The sequence below is a fragment of the Micromys minutus genome, assembly GCF_963924665.1.
Source record: "Micromys minutus genome assembly, chromosome: 16".
NCBI classification, from domain to species: Eukaryota; Metazoa; Chordata; class Mammalia; order Rodentia; family Muridae; genus Micromys; species Micromys minutus.
This window is the reverse complement of record NC_137985.1, coordinates 14,553,103-14,569,130: the sequence shown is the minus strand read 5'-3', so window position 1 is coordinate 14,569,130 and position 16,028 is coordinate 14,553,103. Positions and strand designations below refer to the sequence as shown.

At 38.6% G+C, this 16,028-nt stretch overlaps 1 protein-coding gene across 1 annotated transcript in view; it reads left to right on the top strand.

Annotated features, from left to right (window-relative positions):
• The window catches only part of LOC308430871 (uncharacterized protein), a gene marked incomplete at both ends in the record, with an annotated part of 216,021 nt that extends 201,824 nt beyond the window's left edge, over positions 1 to 14,197 (top strand). Inside the window, 6 exon segments of the mRNA XM_080930149.1 lie at positions 2,235 to 2,287; positions 2,606 to 2,673; positions 10,347 to 10,522; positions 11,252 to 11,293; positions 11,608 to 11,687; positions 14,099 to 14,197. Coding sequence (XP_080786275.1) covers positions 2,235 to 2,287; positions 2,606 to 2,673; positions 10,347 to 10,522; positions 11,252 to 11,293; positions 11,608 to 11,687; positions 14,099 to 14,197 — 518 coding nt within the window.
• Positions 14,198 to 16,028: the final 1,831 nt, after the last annotated feature.

Genomic DNA, 16,028 nt, shown 5'->3' with positions numbered 1-16,028 from the left:
CTGAAAAACCCCAATCCCTGTTCATAGATTCCTGAGTTTTAAAAGTAGCAGCTTGAAGTATTGCTCGTTTTCATTGCTATCTGAATTCTTGTGGTCTCTGTTCCTAGGTCCGGCTCCACGGTGGTCACTATTGAGGCATTGTTCTCCTCACATTTGGACCCCAATCTTGTGAAACAAGTCTTCTTGAATAAAACACTGAATGCCTCCTCCCACTGGCTGGGTGCCACCTACCAGTTGACAAATCTGCATGTGATAGGTACAATGGTGGTGCTACTTTCATTAGTGGAAACAATGGGGTCAATAGGGTGAAAGCAAAGGGCTGTTGAGCATAAAGGAGACTTTCTGGAGGCTCACGTTAATGGTTCCTGTTTATTATTCATCCAAAGGATAAAGCAAATATGAAGCAAATAAACCTAAGCAATTTATTTTATTTTGTATATAAAGTTTGTGTGTATGTAGTGTACATGGTAGGCAAGAAGAAGTTAGTATCAGGGGTTTTTTTATATTGTGGTCCACCTTAGATTTCTAAGGCTTTTTCTGGAGTTCACAATCCATACCAGCTAGCCAGTAAAATCCAAGAATTTTACTATGTCCTTCTCCCCAGTGCTAGGATTACATTTGTCAGCTGCACGTAGCTTATTTAATATAACATTTGTATTAACTTTTTGGAAATTTCATTAATGCATATAATGTATTTTGATCATATTTACCCCTACTCCACTTCAACTCCTTACATATCCACCCTCATCTTCTATCCCTCCCAATGTAGTAACTTCTTTTGTTTTTCATAACCCGCCAAGACCAACTTGTGATGCTCATATAGTCGCAGATCTGTAGCCACCCACAGGAATATGGTGGATCACACTTTTACCAAAATAAGGAGGTGAATCTCCCTCTTCTAACTGCCAGGTTGTTCAACTAAGAATGGAGGCCTGTGAGGCCTTCTCCTATACATGCGTGGATGTTTACTGGATTGGTCTTCTAAATGTCTTGTGAAGACAACCACAACTACTGTCAGTTCTTAAGTTCAGCAGGACTGTTATGCCTAGAAGACGCTATTTTGTTACAATCCTTGCTGACCTCTAGCTCTAGTGTAAGGAAAGTATAAATCCACCCTTTCTTTCATAACGGTCCTTAAGCCTTGCAGGTACAGTGCATACGTGTGGTATAGTTGTCTCATTTGTAGCTGAACACTCCAGAGAAATGGATTCTCTGTACTTGATCAAGTGTAAATTTCATTAAATATTGTCACTGTCTACTATGCAAAATCACTTCTCTAGTGAGGTCTGAAAGGCATTTTAAACTATAGGTAGGGGGAGAAGAATTCAGAAAGCAATATGGTACTGTGTAAGCTTAGAAGAACAATAGCTACAGGTCATTGTTACTAGATTTTTATGAGTGTTAGAGATTCAGACTGAGGTTTGCACAGTGAGTACATTCTAAATGCAACATCTTCTTAGTACCTACATGTGAACTAAGATGATGTGCTTACCTCCTTGAGTGTCCATATGAATATAATGAATGGTTAACTGATTGTATAAGACCCAAACTGAGTTTTATCTATTTGAGGCTCCCATGAATTAAACAAGAGATTGGGGATCGATGCAAAAGCAAGAAGTTTATTAGTCCAGTGCACTGGAGTAGCCTACATCCAGAGGAGAAGTGACCGTGAAAGGCTGTTACAAGCAGTTTTTAATATTTTTTAGGGTACAGGTTACATCAGCAAGATTATAATTTAAATTCATTGGCTAAGCATATTAGCCTTTGAATCTATCATCTAGCAATCATGTGACAGGCATTCAAACTTTATCTGGAATGAGAGGGTCAGGTAACTATCAGTCAGGACATTCTGTGTCTTTTCAAAAATTTTCCTACTCCTCCTAAGAACTGTGGGTGAAAAATGGAACATGGCCTAGCCTTGACCTGGGGCAGTGGGTGTAAAGCTGGCGAAAACCCCTAGGGTCCTTTAGTTGTTTATAAGTAATTGATGTGGAAGTTTTACACCTCTCTCTCTCTCTCTCTCTCTCTCTCTCTCTCTCTCTCTCTCTCTCTCTCTCTCTCTCTCTCTCTCTCTCTTTCTCTCTCTCTCCTCCTTCCCTCCCTCTCTTTTTTTCTCTCTCTAGACATGAACACATCCATTCTTCTGCCAGCCGAAATACCAACAAGCAGTTCCAGTGCTCAGCAATTCAACTTGAACTTCACCATCACCAACCTACCCTATTCCCAAGACATAGCCCAGCCAGGCACCACCAAACACAAGCAAATCAAAAGAACTATTGAATATGCGGTGAGAATGGTGTAGCTTGTCCACTTCACTCCCAGGCAGAAACTGACTTTGAACACTGGGACAGTGGGCAATTTTTAAAAAATAAGAGCTCTTAAAGACACATTTTTATTTCCAGTTTTAGACTGAAAAGAACACACAGAGACTCAATAGCTAGCAAAGGCTTCTACAGCTATGTCATATCCTGGAACAAGACATCCTATGCTTGGGTTTTTATTTGTCAATGAAATCATAAATTGGGAAGTGAGCTCAGTGACTGTCAAATTTTTTTCACAATGGGCCATGTGGTTCTGACTTAGGAAACATTGTCTTATTTTTCAGCTCAATCAGCTTTTCAGAAACAGCAGCATCAAGCATTACTTTTCTAACTGCCAAGTTTTAGCCTTTAGGTAAGTGCCAATTCAGGATCAAATGACCCTATGAACTTCTTAGTCTCAACCTCATTATGCCACTAAATATGACCTAGAATTTCTGGTCCCCCTACCTCCACTTCTGGCATGGAGTGCTGGAATTGGAGTTGTGCACAAGCAAATCTGGGAAATAACAAATGTGTAGAATCTCCTTACAGTAAAATAATGCAGCCTGGAGCAACAGCTGTGGGACAACATTTCTCTCTGCTGGCCACATCAAGGACAGCAGCCACAGTGTGGTTACAAAAGGAAATGGCTCACGTGGGTAAAATGCTTCCCTTGCAAGATTTGGAGACCCGTAGAACCAAAAAACAAAAGAAAAAAAAAACAAACAAACAAACAAACAAAAACCTGGCATAAACTCATGAATCTGTTACCCTGGAGCTGGGCTGGGGGAGAGAAATTAAAGTGATTTATTTTTCATAATTTCTTGGTTCCTATTTTAGGGAAGTCAACCCAAGGGATATAAAACTGTTGCCAAAATACTTGCTTTTTCCTAAAACAGGAAGTCCAACTAGCTTAAAGCCTATCAGATATGATTGTGATTGGTAGGAGGGGCCAAAGAATTCAGAGTGTAAAATATGTACATATATTAAAATTAGCAATATTCAAACAAGCTAGACTTTCTTGGACTAACCTAGATTTAAATATAAAGAAGTTGATTTGTGGATAAGATGAATAGTCAAGAACCACCACATGGAGCCAGGCATGGTGGCATGTCTGTAGTCTCTGTCTTTTTCCAGGAGAACTAAGGTTCCAATTTGCAGGTTTAGACTCATTAAAGAACTAAGAAGAGAACCTGAGAAATTGTTTATTAGACTATGAAAGAAAAACAACAGTGTAAGCAAGGTGTAAATCCTAAGACCTGCAAGGAGGAGGAAGAAGAGGAAAAGAAAAATCTATGCTTTTTGAGTCGTTCTGCCTTTACAGGTCTTCAAGCAGTGTAGAAAGTGTATGTGCCGTAGACCTTAAAGGAAGTCTTCAGAGAAAGATTAAGAAGGCTCAGGCTGTCAGGGAAAACATGCTTAGGACTTTGCCTGGCATTAAGGAAAAAAAAAAGGTAATTTTTAAATTAGAACTAAAAAAATCAGACAATGAGAATCTAAAAGCAGTTTCATTAAAACAGGATCTTCCGGTGAGAAGAAATATATTACTTTATCGAGAGGATAATTATTTCTATCTCCTTGGCATTGCTTCAGATACTGACCAGATGACTGAAAGGCCAGGTTGGATAAACTCTTAAGGAACAGGACAGTGTTGTGTAATAAATCTTATCATCAAAGCAGAACAGAATGCTATGGCTTTACACAAGCTAAAGAATTCAGTATTCATCCCTTTATCCAGAGAGCAATAGCTTTGCCAAAAAGGACTTTAACAAAACCATAACATTATTGCCACCTTTTAATATAAATTTTATTTATTTATTTACCTATTTGTTTTATTTTGATTTTTTCAAGCCAAGGTTTTTTATGTAGCCCTGCACATTCTGGAACTCACTCTGTAGGCCAGGCTATCGTGGAACTGACAGAGCTCTGCCTAGCTCTTCATCCTGTATGCTGGGATTAAAGGCATGTGCCATCATGGCTATTTAAGGAGTTCTAGTGCGATGTGTTTCTCTCGTTAGCAAGGGAGTCAGGCTATAGAGTCAAAAGCTGATTATGTGGGTAGAGTTTACCTTCAGTGGCCTTCACACCTGTCAATGTCTGTCTTAAGTATGGAACATTGGGATGGTAAAAGGGTGGGTGGAGAAGCACCCTCATAGAGGCAAAGGGGAGGGGAATAGGATGGGGGCATGGGGGAGGCTGGGAAGGGAGACAATATTTGAAGTGTAAATAAATAAAATAACCAATTTTTTAAAAGAAAGGAAGAAATAAAGGAGTTTTTAAAAGTATGGAAAACTGAGAAAAGAGGATCAGAAGTTCAAGACCAACTTGGGCTATTCTGTGACATCTTATTTCAAATAAACAAACCATCATTTGTCCCTAAGGTTTTTTTGTTTTTTGTTTTTTGTTTTTTCTCATTAGATTAGAAAAAAGTCTATTCAAGATCTGAGATTCTCTTGGTCCATGAGATTTCTAAATAGATAAATACACTTGCTACCAAGAATAATACATGAGTTCAATCTCCAAGATGCTTATGGTAGAAAGAGAACTGTCTACTAATATTTGTCCTCTGACCTCCATATAAACAATGTAGCATATGTGATCACACATACACACACACACACACACACACACACACACACACACACACACACACACACATGCAAATAAATAAACATAATACAAACATTTTTCAAAAGGACCTCAGAATCTTACCTGAGGAAATATTTTGGAGCCCATGATAATGTAGACCCCATTTGATTAGCATTCAGATATACATCTGAAACTAGCTCTCCAAGTATCTCAGTCCTAGATAAATATAGTTTTCCTTGTGTCCTTGTTTCTTTTCTGTTATCAAACTATATGCTGTATTTTCTACAAATGTCTGCTTGTGACGAAGGGAAGAAAAATGATCTGCAACAGATCATTTTGTTTTATTTTGTATTCTGAGATATGGTTTCACATAGCACAAGCTCGCCTCAGATCCACTGTGTAATTGAAGATAATCTTGAATCCTCTGGCCTCTGCTGTCCAAATGCAGGAATCAGAGGATAGAGTAACCATGCCTGGTAAGATTGCTGAAAAAAAACATCAGTGCAATGGCAGCTAATTATGTGCTAAGTGGGTCTTGACCCTTACTGCATATCATCCTGTGAGCTTTTGAAAATGAAATATTCATACCCAGGGGCTGATAAACATTTGTATTTAATTTATTTGAATTGAATCCCAAGTAAGGGTACATTTTAAAGGCTGTTGGGGAAATTCTGTTATAAAGCCAGGGTAATGAACTTCTTTTTAACATAGTAAAAAGGAAGCAAGGAGATAGAAAGTAGTAGGTTAAAAAAAAAAAAAAAAAAAAAAAAAAAAAAAAAAACTACTAAAGTCCACGGCCCAAGGAAAATAATATTGGCTAGAAGTGCATGTTGCAGACCCTAGCAGCTTAGTCATGTGGTTCAGTAGAGTAACTAGTAACTAAGACAAGTTAAGCATCTTTTGTGTTGTGGCATTACATATAGAACCTAGCATCTTACGAATGTTGAGTACGTGCTCTCTACCTGTGAGTCATGCCTCCAGCTCCTTGTTGGTCATTTTCAGGTTGGTCACTTTCAGGTGGCTTGCTACCTGCCGAGATGCTTTGCCAGCCCCTCAGTGGTGTATTCTACACAAATGCTCTACTACACCTTTCTATCCATAGCTTGTGTTTATTCTTAATTTTAAGACAGTGTCTCACCAAGTTTCTTAGGCTAGCCTTATACTCACTCTACTGTCTAGGCAGGTCTAAAACATTGGCTCTTTCTGCCCCAACTTCTGAAGGAACTAAACTTACCAGCTTAGTGCTTCCAAGTTCAGATAAATCTCCTAATTTTTCTTTTCAGCTTTTCTTTTTTATTTTTTTACTTTCAAATGTAAAGGACTTACATTTCTTTTGTTAAGTTTATTCCTAAATATTTATTGCCTATTCTTTGATGCAATAAAGAACAAACCTTATTTTTAATTTTATTTTCAGAATGTTGCTAGGGTATAGAAACTCCAAAAATATGATATTATATCCTAAATTGCATAGGTTTTAGGTGTGTGTGTGTGTGTGTGTGTGTGTGTGTGTGTGTGTGTGTGTGTTAGTAATCTGTACATGAAAACCCAAGCTACCTGAAAACAAAGGTCTACACATTGATTTTAATCTTGGTTACATATATATATATGTCTAATTGTAGCTCTCAGCATAGTATGAATAATATACAAGTGAAGCCTAACATCATTTTACTATTTCTGGTCATATAAGTAAATTTTCTCAAACTTCCATGATTAAATACTATGTTAGTCATGAACTTGAACTATGCATAGATCCTCTTTTCTGTTCTTTTTCTATGCTACATTTATGATTGTCAAGGTTTTATTTGAATTTTTTCTTATTGCATAACATTATATGTTTTGTCATCTCTTGTTCTCTTCTTCCTAACCCTGTGTGTGTGGGGGGGGGGGGTGTGCGTGAGTGTATTCCTTGATTCTATTTATATGATGCATTGAATTGATCAGGGTTTGTTTTGTTTTTTTTTTTTTTTTGTTTTTGTTTTTGTTTTTGTTTTTGTTTTTGTTTTTTTGTTTTTTTTTTTTTTTAGATATTATGCCAACCTAAAGAAATTATTTCTTTTGACATTCTCACAGAATTGCAAATAGTCTCACACATTGGGACCTTTCTTAATACTCAGGAATACATCTGAAATTTAACAACTCCTTTTATAAAGTAGTTATTCCTCAATTTTCTCTTTCAAAGTTTTGGTTTACTTCTTGCTTGCTTCAACTAGTATCTCTTTCTCTCAGGCAACTTAAACATTAAACATGATCATTGCCTTTTTTGTAGTTTTATTATATTTATTTATTTTTCCCTCTTTAAATTTAGTTTTTATTTTATGTCCCGATCACAGTCCCCTTTCCTCCTTCCTTCCCAGTCCACCTTTACAAATCTTTCCCCCCCCCCAGTGTTCGCTCCCCTTCTCCTTAGAAAACGGGATCCCCCTTTGGGTACCACACTACCCTTGGGCATCTAATCCCTGAAAGGCTATGGAATTCTCTCCCACTGAGGCCTAACCAGTAAGTCCAACTAGGAAAAAAGGAAGCCGATGGCAGGGAACAGAGACTGAGATAGCCCCTATTTCACTCTTTAGGGGAACCGTATAAACAACCACTGAATAGTTTTGACAGCTGCCGTGGAATTTCTCTATAGAGCAAGTTCTGAGCTAGGCCACCATAATAGAAAACCCCGAGGACAGGGTTTTTGCAAAGAACTCATCAACAAAGTGAGACAAAATGGCATTACTGATGCTAGGTCCTATCTCATATCAAAGTATAAGTGAAATGACATCAGATAAAGGATTGAAATCTGGTTAGTGTTGGGAGTGTCCTAGTCAGTGTTCTATTGCTGTGAAGGAACACCATGATCAAGACAGCTTTTATAAAAGACCACAATCAACTGGAGCTTAATTATAGTTTCAGAGGTTTAGTCCATTATCATCAAGGCAGACAACACGGTGGAACATAGACAGGCATGCTGGATAGTTAGCTGAGAACAATAGTGAAATACTTCCTCCCACAAGGACACACCTCCAATCCTTTCCCGTAGTACCATTCCCTGATAAACACACATTTGTATCTATGAGCCTATGGGGACCATTCTTATTAAAAACCACCACACCCATCACTGATACATTTAAAATATATTTTAGTTAATTCATTAAGAATTTTATATAGGACCTGGCATAGTGGCATGCACCTTTCATCCAGCATTTGGTACATAGAGGTTGGTGGATCTCTTTGAGTTTGAGGCCAACATGGTCTATATCGTGGGTTCCATGATAACCAGGACTACAGAGTGAGATGCTTTTCTTTTTAGAAATATTATTCTTTAACCTTTTCTTACAATCCAGACATTATCCCCCTTTCAGTCCACACACCAACTGTTCCACATCCCACTCCTCTTTTCCCTCAGGCCCCACAAACCATCTCCAAAAGGGTGTTCCCACAGCCTCACCCCCCCACCCCACTAGAGCTCCCCACTCCCTGGGGCCCCAAGTGTCTCAAGAATTAGGCACATATTTTCTGACTGAGTCCAGACCTGGCAGTCCTCTGCTGTATATTTGTTGGGGGCCTCATATCAACTGGTATATGATGTCTGGTTAGTGGCTCAGTGTCTGCGAGATCCAAGGGGTCCAGGTTAGTTGAGACTGCTGGTTTTCCTATGGGGTCACCCTCCTTCTTAGCTTCTTCCAGCTTTTCCCTAATTCAACCACAGGGGTCACCAGCTTCTGTCCATTGGTTGGGTGTAACTATTGGCATTTGACTCTTTCAGCTGCTTGTCAGACCTTTCAGAGGGCAGTCACGATAGGCCCCTGTTTATAAGCACACCATAGCATCGGTAATAGTGTCAGGACTTAAGGCCTCCCCCTGAACTGGATCTCAATTTGGGCCTGTCAGTAGACCTCCTTTTCCTCAGGTACTTTTCCATTTTTGTTCCTGCAATTCTTTCAGACAGGAACAATTCTGGGTCAGAGGTTATTAACTGTGGAATAGCAACCTTATCCCTCCACTTGATTCCCTGTTTTTTTCCTGGAGGTGGACTCTACAAGTTCCCTCACCCCAACTGTAGGGGATCTAAGGTCCATCTATTAGAGTCCTGAGAGCCTCTCATCTCCCAGGTCATATTCACTCATCATTTATTCATTAGCTCCTCCCTGATCCACCCTTAACTCTCCAATCTTTGTATCCTCTCTTCTTTAAGTCCAGTACATGCTCCACATATATTCATGTATGGGAACTAGCAACTGGAGTGTAGTCAGTCTACCACACCCTTAGAAAACAGGCCCTCCCTCAGAAGCCGTCGACTTCCAGTTGCTCTTCAGCTGTGGTGCAGACTTGTGAGCCCCTCCCACTCATGTAGGAAAGTTGACTAGCTGCAGTTTGTGCAGGTCCTGTGCAGACAATATAGGAGTTCATGAGGGCAGCTGTCCTGTTATATCAAGAAGACTCTGGTTCAGTATTCTCCAGACTTTAATTTGTAAGTCTTTCTGTTTCCTCTTTTATGTGGTTTCTGAGACTTAAGAAAACCACTTGAGATATACATTTCCAATTTGTAGCTAGGCTCTCTACAGAGACTTACTCTCTCTAAAGAGATTTTGATCAGTTGTGAAATTCTGTGTTAACTGCCATCAATTGCACAAAGAAACGTTTCTGATGAGGTCTGAAAACTCCAGTCACTTAGTCATCTTACATGTCAGGCTTTTTAACTATGTCCATTTAGAAAAACAATAGTAGTGGGGCTCACTCTTGGGAGCTATGAGCTCCACAGCACTGAGTTCTTGGCTAGTTTTTTAAAACCAGGCATGTTTCCTCCTATAGAGCAAGCAGGTCTTAATACATTTGCATAATAATTTGTTACCCCCATACCATTTGTGCCTTCACTAAACCCATGAAAAACTCGTCCCAGACTGGTCATAATTATAGCTCCCAGAAATCACAGCTGAGTAAGATTGCTAGTGATTCCTCCCAGCTCATCCTCCCCCTGCCAGAAACTCACATAACTGTGAAAGATAGCCATTAGGAAAGAATCTTCCCAGTTGGTTCCAGGTTGGTTTCTCCATGTTCAATGAAAAAAGTGTGTGGTACTTTTACAATAAGGTTGTAGCCTGGATTGATTTTGGGTAAGCTCTTTGTAGGTAACTACAGCAGCTTGACATTCCTGAATGCAGTGATTCAGTTATGTCTAGAAAATACAGTTTCAAGACCCTTCTCTGTAACCTGTGGCTCTTACAATCCTTTGGCATTATACAATGACCACAGAGCTTTAAGTACGAAGAATACAAAACAAATGACTCATTTAGGCCCTGCCACAGTGTAAGTATTTAGTACCAGCATGATATATATAATAACCGTATCAGAAAGTGCAAATGCCAAATGTTGACATTTTCGGACAAAATTCCCCAAGGCAATCCTATCAGAGTGCATCTGTAATCAAGATAAAATGATGAACTTCCTTTTTCATCCTCTATACCCTCTCAGGTCTGTCATCAACAACAACCACACAGGAGTAGATTCCCTATGTAACTTCTCACCATTGGCTAGGCGAGTGGACCGGGTGGACAGAGTTGCTATCTATGAAGAATTCCTTCGGATGACACAAAATGGCACCCAGCTGCTGAACTTCACATTGGACAGGAAGAGTGTCTTTGTAGATGGTAAGGCACCATGGTCAGTGTAGGCAGAATGACATTTCCAGCCAGAGGTTCTTAGCTAGATTTTTTTGGGTTTTGGTTTTTTTTTTTTTTTCAAGGTATAATTTGTGATGTCCAAATGATTTTAAAATTTGAATGAAAATGCTAAATGAAGCAAGGGTAGTAAATGGAAACTATTTATAACTATTTTATTTGGAGAAAATATAGATAAACTTAAACAGTATTTATTACACTACTCTGTTTCTCTATATTTCTGAAAAAGTTTTATTTAAAGAATAGCTAGGCATGGTGATGCATTTCTTTAGTCTAAGTTCTGTGGGGGTAGAGGCAGGTAGATCTCTTGTGAGTTCAAGGCCAGCTTTGTATAAATTGTGAGCTTTAGACCAGCTTTGGCTATATAATGAGACCCTGTCTCAAAGGAACAAAATTTTAAAAATAAAAATAAAACAATAAAGCAAGGGTGTATCTCGATAGTATAGGACTCTCCTTCCATATTTAAGACCTTGGCTTTTTTACCAAGCCTCAAAATGTAAAGACTGGCCAGGCATGGTCAGAATTATAACCACAGCACTCAGTAGGCAGCTAGAGGTATATCTCTTAGTTCAATGTTAGCCTAGTTTACAAGGAGAATTTTGGGATAGCCACAGCTACACAAAGAAACCTTGTCTTGAACATCTTAAAATATGTAAGAAAGACATACTCACATGCCCTCTCCATTTTATTTATTTCCAGGGTATTCTCAAAACAGAGATGATGATATGATGAAGAATTCTGGTAAGGCAATGACCCATGCCTGGAGTATCACAGGGAGCACCCCCTCTGTAATCTTGTCATAGAGTGCTGGGTGTAGAGGGTCACAATAAAAGAGGGTCCAACTATGGCGAAGACTGTTGAGGTAGAGTGGACAGACATAGGATTTTTGTCCTGCCTGGGACGCATACAGCAAGAAGTGGGAGACTGAGTCATAACATTGATCCTCTAAGCTATCTCCACAAGATTTACACCTATCATTAGGCTGTACTGGGCTCAGGGAGAATTGCAAGGAAGGAGTTGGCATGGAGGGTTCACTCCAGTGTTTATCTCCTCAGGTCTTCCTTTCTGGGCTATCATTCTTATCTGTTTGGCGGTACTGCTGGTACTCATCACATGCCTGATGTGCTGCTTCCTGGTGAGCAAGAAAAAAGGGGGTGGGGGTGTGCCCTGTATTCTCCGTTCTGAGTTGTTGAGAACTTTTAAACAGGCAAACCTAATACAACCCTTCTTTGGTCTAGGATGGTCTGCATGAATGGCAGTGTTCTCAAAAAAGGATGTTGCCTGGTATTAATGTAGCCATCTAAGCTTATTTAAATATTATCTGTAATGAATGGATACTGACATTTATAAAATAAGGTTCTAAGATTATGTAGTGCATGCTTGTCTACTATACATGCACACGTCCTTTGTTGGTGATATACTCTGTGAGCATTTTTTTTCTAGACTATATGTGGCTAATTTCTTTAATTCTTCTTTTGTAATTCTAGTGCTAGTAATATTCAAATTCACTAGGTAGCTGAGGAGGATCATGAGATTGGAATCTTCCAGTTTCTGCCTCTTGAGTGATGGGATAACAATCAAATTTTCAAAATTAGATATTTTATTTTTATTTGACAAATAATGTGTATTTGTATAAGTTGTGATGTGTGGTATGACTAAATCAAGTCAAAAATATCATAATTTGTTTGGTGTGACTCCTACCATGAATATTTCTGAAATACATACTACATTATCTATCCTCTGCTTGCTCTATAATGGATCTAAAAATGCTACCATTAGTCACTAGTGAGATACTCATAAGGAATGGTATAGCAAAATGAATAAAATGATAACTAGACGGCTGACACTAGTAAGTGCTGGCGAAAATACGAAGTAACAAAAATTCTTACTTAGAGCTAGTGGGATATAGATTGGTCATTTATTTGAGAGTTACATTTACTTACTACAAGACACAACCAGCCCAATATTAATAATTTATGCAAGAGAAAGGTACATAGCTTTTGGTTTGCAGGTTCAAGCAAAAAAAAAAAAAAAAAAAAAAAAAAATTCCAGCACTATAAAGAAGAGTAAGATACAAAGTCCCACCACTAGCCAAGAAACTCCTTGAAAGTGATACATGCTGAAAAAGGAAAAAAAAAATTCACCAATGAAGTAACATGAGGTATATCAACCACACTCCAGAGCAGGCCTTATATCCAGAAGTATTTTGTCAATGCAGAATGAAATTCATTAGGACCTTTGGGTGGGGAGCACTTTAAATTTTTTTGTCTTACTCGGCTTCTGTTTTGTCCTTTATTTCTTTTTGTTTTTTTGAAAAAAGAATGCAAAAGGGCATGGAGTTGAATGGTCAGGGAGGTAGAGAAAATCTGGGAGAAGTTGGGAAAGGGCAATATAATCAGAATAATCATATAAAAATGTTTTAAAAGTATTTAAAAAACACCTATCAAAATCTAGTGCAAAAATTATGTGTATAACTACCGTTTTAGTCATAACCAAGTCAAAAAAAAAAAAAAAAAAAAAAAAAGAAAGAAAGAAAGAAAGAAAGAATTGAACCTAAAAACAAACTCAGTTTTCACCATAAGGTATATGTCAATGACTGAATGCTAGAAAAATAATGAATTGATCTGTAAAAATAGAAATCATCTCAGAGATTTCTTGAAACAAAATAGTATGCAAATGACAGAGAAGGAAGAGTATGACAAAGCAGAGCCCAGCGGTGATGAGTGGGTATTTCTCTTTTCTGAGTTGTACTAAAAACTTACCAAATAATTTATTTCTTTTTGAATCAAAATTTTACTGTATAGTCCAGGCCAATATTAAATTAGCCATCTTCCTAACTCCCCTTCCTAATGTCTGGGAGTAGAGACACATCCCACTGTGACTAAGTGCTTAAATGTGTGGACTTTATTGTATGTCGGTTATTTCTCCTCTACGGTAGGAGAGTGACAGTAGGAAGAAAGCACAGGAACAAGGATTAGAATGAGATGAGAACAAAATTTGGAGGAAAATGATTATATATAAATAGAAAAGTACTAGATAGTTAAAATATATAAAATGTAATTTATTGATGTTTAACAGATGCTAAGGGACAGTGGAAAATGCAGATGGTTGATAGATAGATAGATAGATAGATAGATAGATAGATAGATAGATAGATAGATAGATATAACAGACAATATATTATTAATACATGACAGATAATAAAAATGATAGAATCATAAATGATTGCAAGATGCTAGATAATTTAGATGCAACTGGTAACATAAGCCATTTATGTATTACTAATGGGTGGCAGGCAATTCTATATGTGATTGAAAGGTGTTTTATGAATATTAATTAATTCAGAAAGAAGGAAATATAAGAGGTATATGGGTAGAGTAATAATTGAGACAAGAGAAGGAAGAAGTCATTTTAAGGAAGAACCCCAAACAGAGAAGAGAAGAAGAGAGACACATCAGGCCTTTGGCTTTGACTGTGTTTTCATTCCTGATGTTTTCCCTGCCTGGCTGGCTAATTCATTCTTATGGCTTCTCCTGACCCTCACAGGTGACTGTCTGCAGGAGAAATAAGGAGGGGGACTACCAAGTTCAACGTCACCGCCTAGCTTATTATTTGTCTCACCTAGACCTGAGGAAGCTCCAGTGACTCTACCTGCCAGCGGTGCCTCTTCCCTAGTAGGATTACAAAGAATAAATAAACCACATTGGTCAAACGCAGCACCTGTGATTTTTTTGACTTGATTCCTGAGGATGTCCCTGGGGATTAATTGAGAAATGTCCCTCCTTTGTTAAGCTCTGAAGGAGACTGTCCATTATGGTCTGTAGCTTCATCGTATGTCATTCTTCAGAGACAGCAGAAAGGGTGAAACTGGTTGTATTTCTTTTCTTGCTGCTAAAGCAAACTATCTTACCATAGCAACTTACAGAATTGTTTAGTTTGGTTTACAGTTCCCCGGGGTCAGGGGAAGCATTAGTCTTTTATGGTAGGTAATGGTCAGATCAGGAACCAAGTTGGTCATATTACACAGGTAGGAAACAGAACAAGAAGTGGGGGCAAGCTATAATGCCTCAAATCCGATCAACCTATAAACCTCTTCTTCCAGCAAGGCTCCATTTCCTAAAATTCCCACAACCATCTTGAACTTTATCAACAAATACAAAGGCCAACTGATTAACTATGTGAGACTATAGGGAACAATCTTCATTCGAACCACACCATCCGTATAGATATTGTCATGGTATAAAATGAACACATGCCTGCCATGTGGTGTGTCCTCTTAGTCCTTCACTTCAGTATAAGCTGTCACGCTAATATGTTTTTCTCCAACTCCTCCACCCCATTAAGCCCTACCCATCTTAAATTTCCCTTAAATATATAATAGTCTCTCAGCCTGTCTTCTGCAGGACTTCAACATAAATCCTCTTGGGTTGTTACCCTCTTCCCCTTGTGTATCATCAAAGATGGGAAGTAAATAAATAAATTAGTGGGTGAGAAATTACTAAAAATCGGACTCAGATTGGGGACCTGAAAGCTTTATGAAAGTCCGATTCCCTGAGTAACATCACACTTTTCTGAAAATCATATCTGGTTTGAATGGGAAAAACAATCAATAAAATTTGGGAAAGAAAATGATGGGAAAGGCCAGCAAAGTAATGTTTTTCATCTTCTTGTGCTCTGAACACAAGTAAACAGTGTAGACTAGCTTCACAGATTAAACAGAATCCACTAATGACATCTACACATATTTAAATTTTTTTAAATGTATATATTTGTGTGTGTGTGTCTGTTCATCTATTTGTTATGTCACTTCTATGCAGGTGCCTGCAGAGGCTAAAAGAGCATGTTGCATGCCCCAGAAGTGATTGTTGTGCTGTGAGCCACCAGATGTGGATGTTGGGAGATTGAACTTGGGTCATCAGGAAGAGTCATCTGTGCTCTTAAGCTGACCTCTGCCCCATTTTGAAAACCCTAAGTGCTTATAACCAATGGTTAATAATCACACAGACAGTAATACCACCATTGTAAACTTCCTTTGGTGTGAGTCTTGCACGTACTTAAGCAGTTTTTCTTTGAGAATACACTCAAGAAGATGATAGTTAAAATTCTTTGTGGGGCAATTGATGGTAAAGGGTACCCTGCTTCTCACTTTAGATAAGTGAAAAGCCAGGTACCCTAAGGACTACAGGAGCTTCCTAGTCTCCTGGGAGATCAGGCCCCTCTCACATAGCCACAATCCCCCACAACCCCCTGTAGAGAGGTTTGAGTAGGTCACACCTCAAGTCCCTCCTCCGCAGGTAAGGACAGGACCACACATCAAGTAGGCTGAAGCACATCAGACAGGACCACACCCCCAAATATGTAGATGAGGTACTCCCAAGCCATCAGGCCAAACCAATAGAAAACACCTGTTGTCAGACTCTAAACCATCTCAAAACTGTGTATATGAACCTGTCCAAAATTAAAGGTATGTACGAAT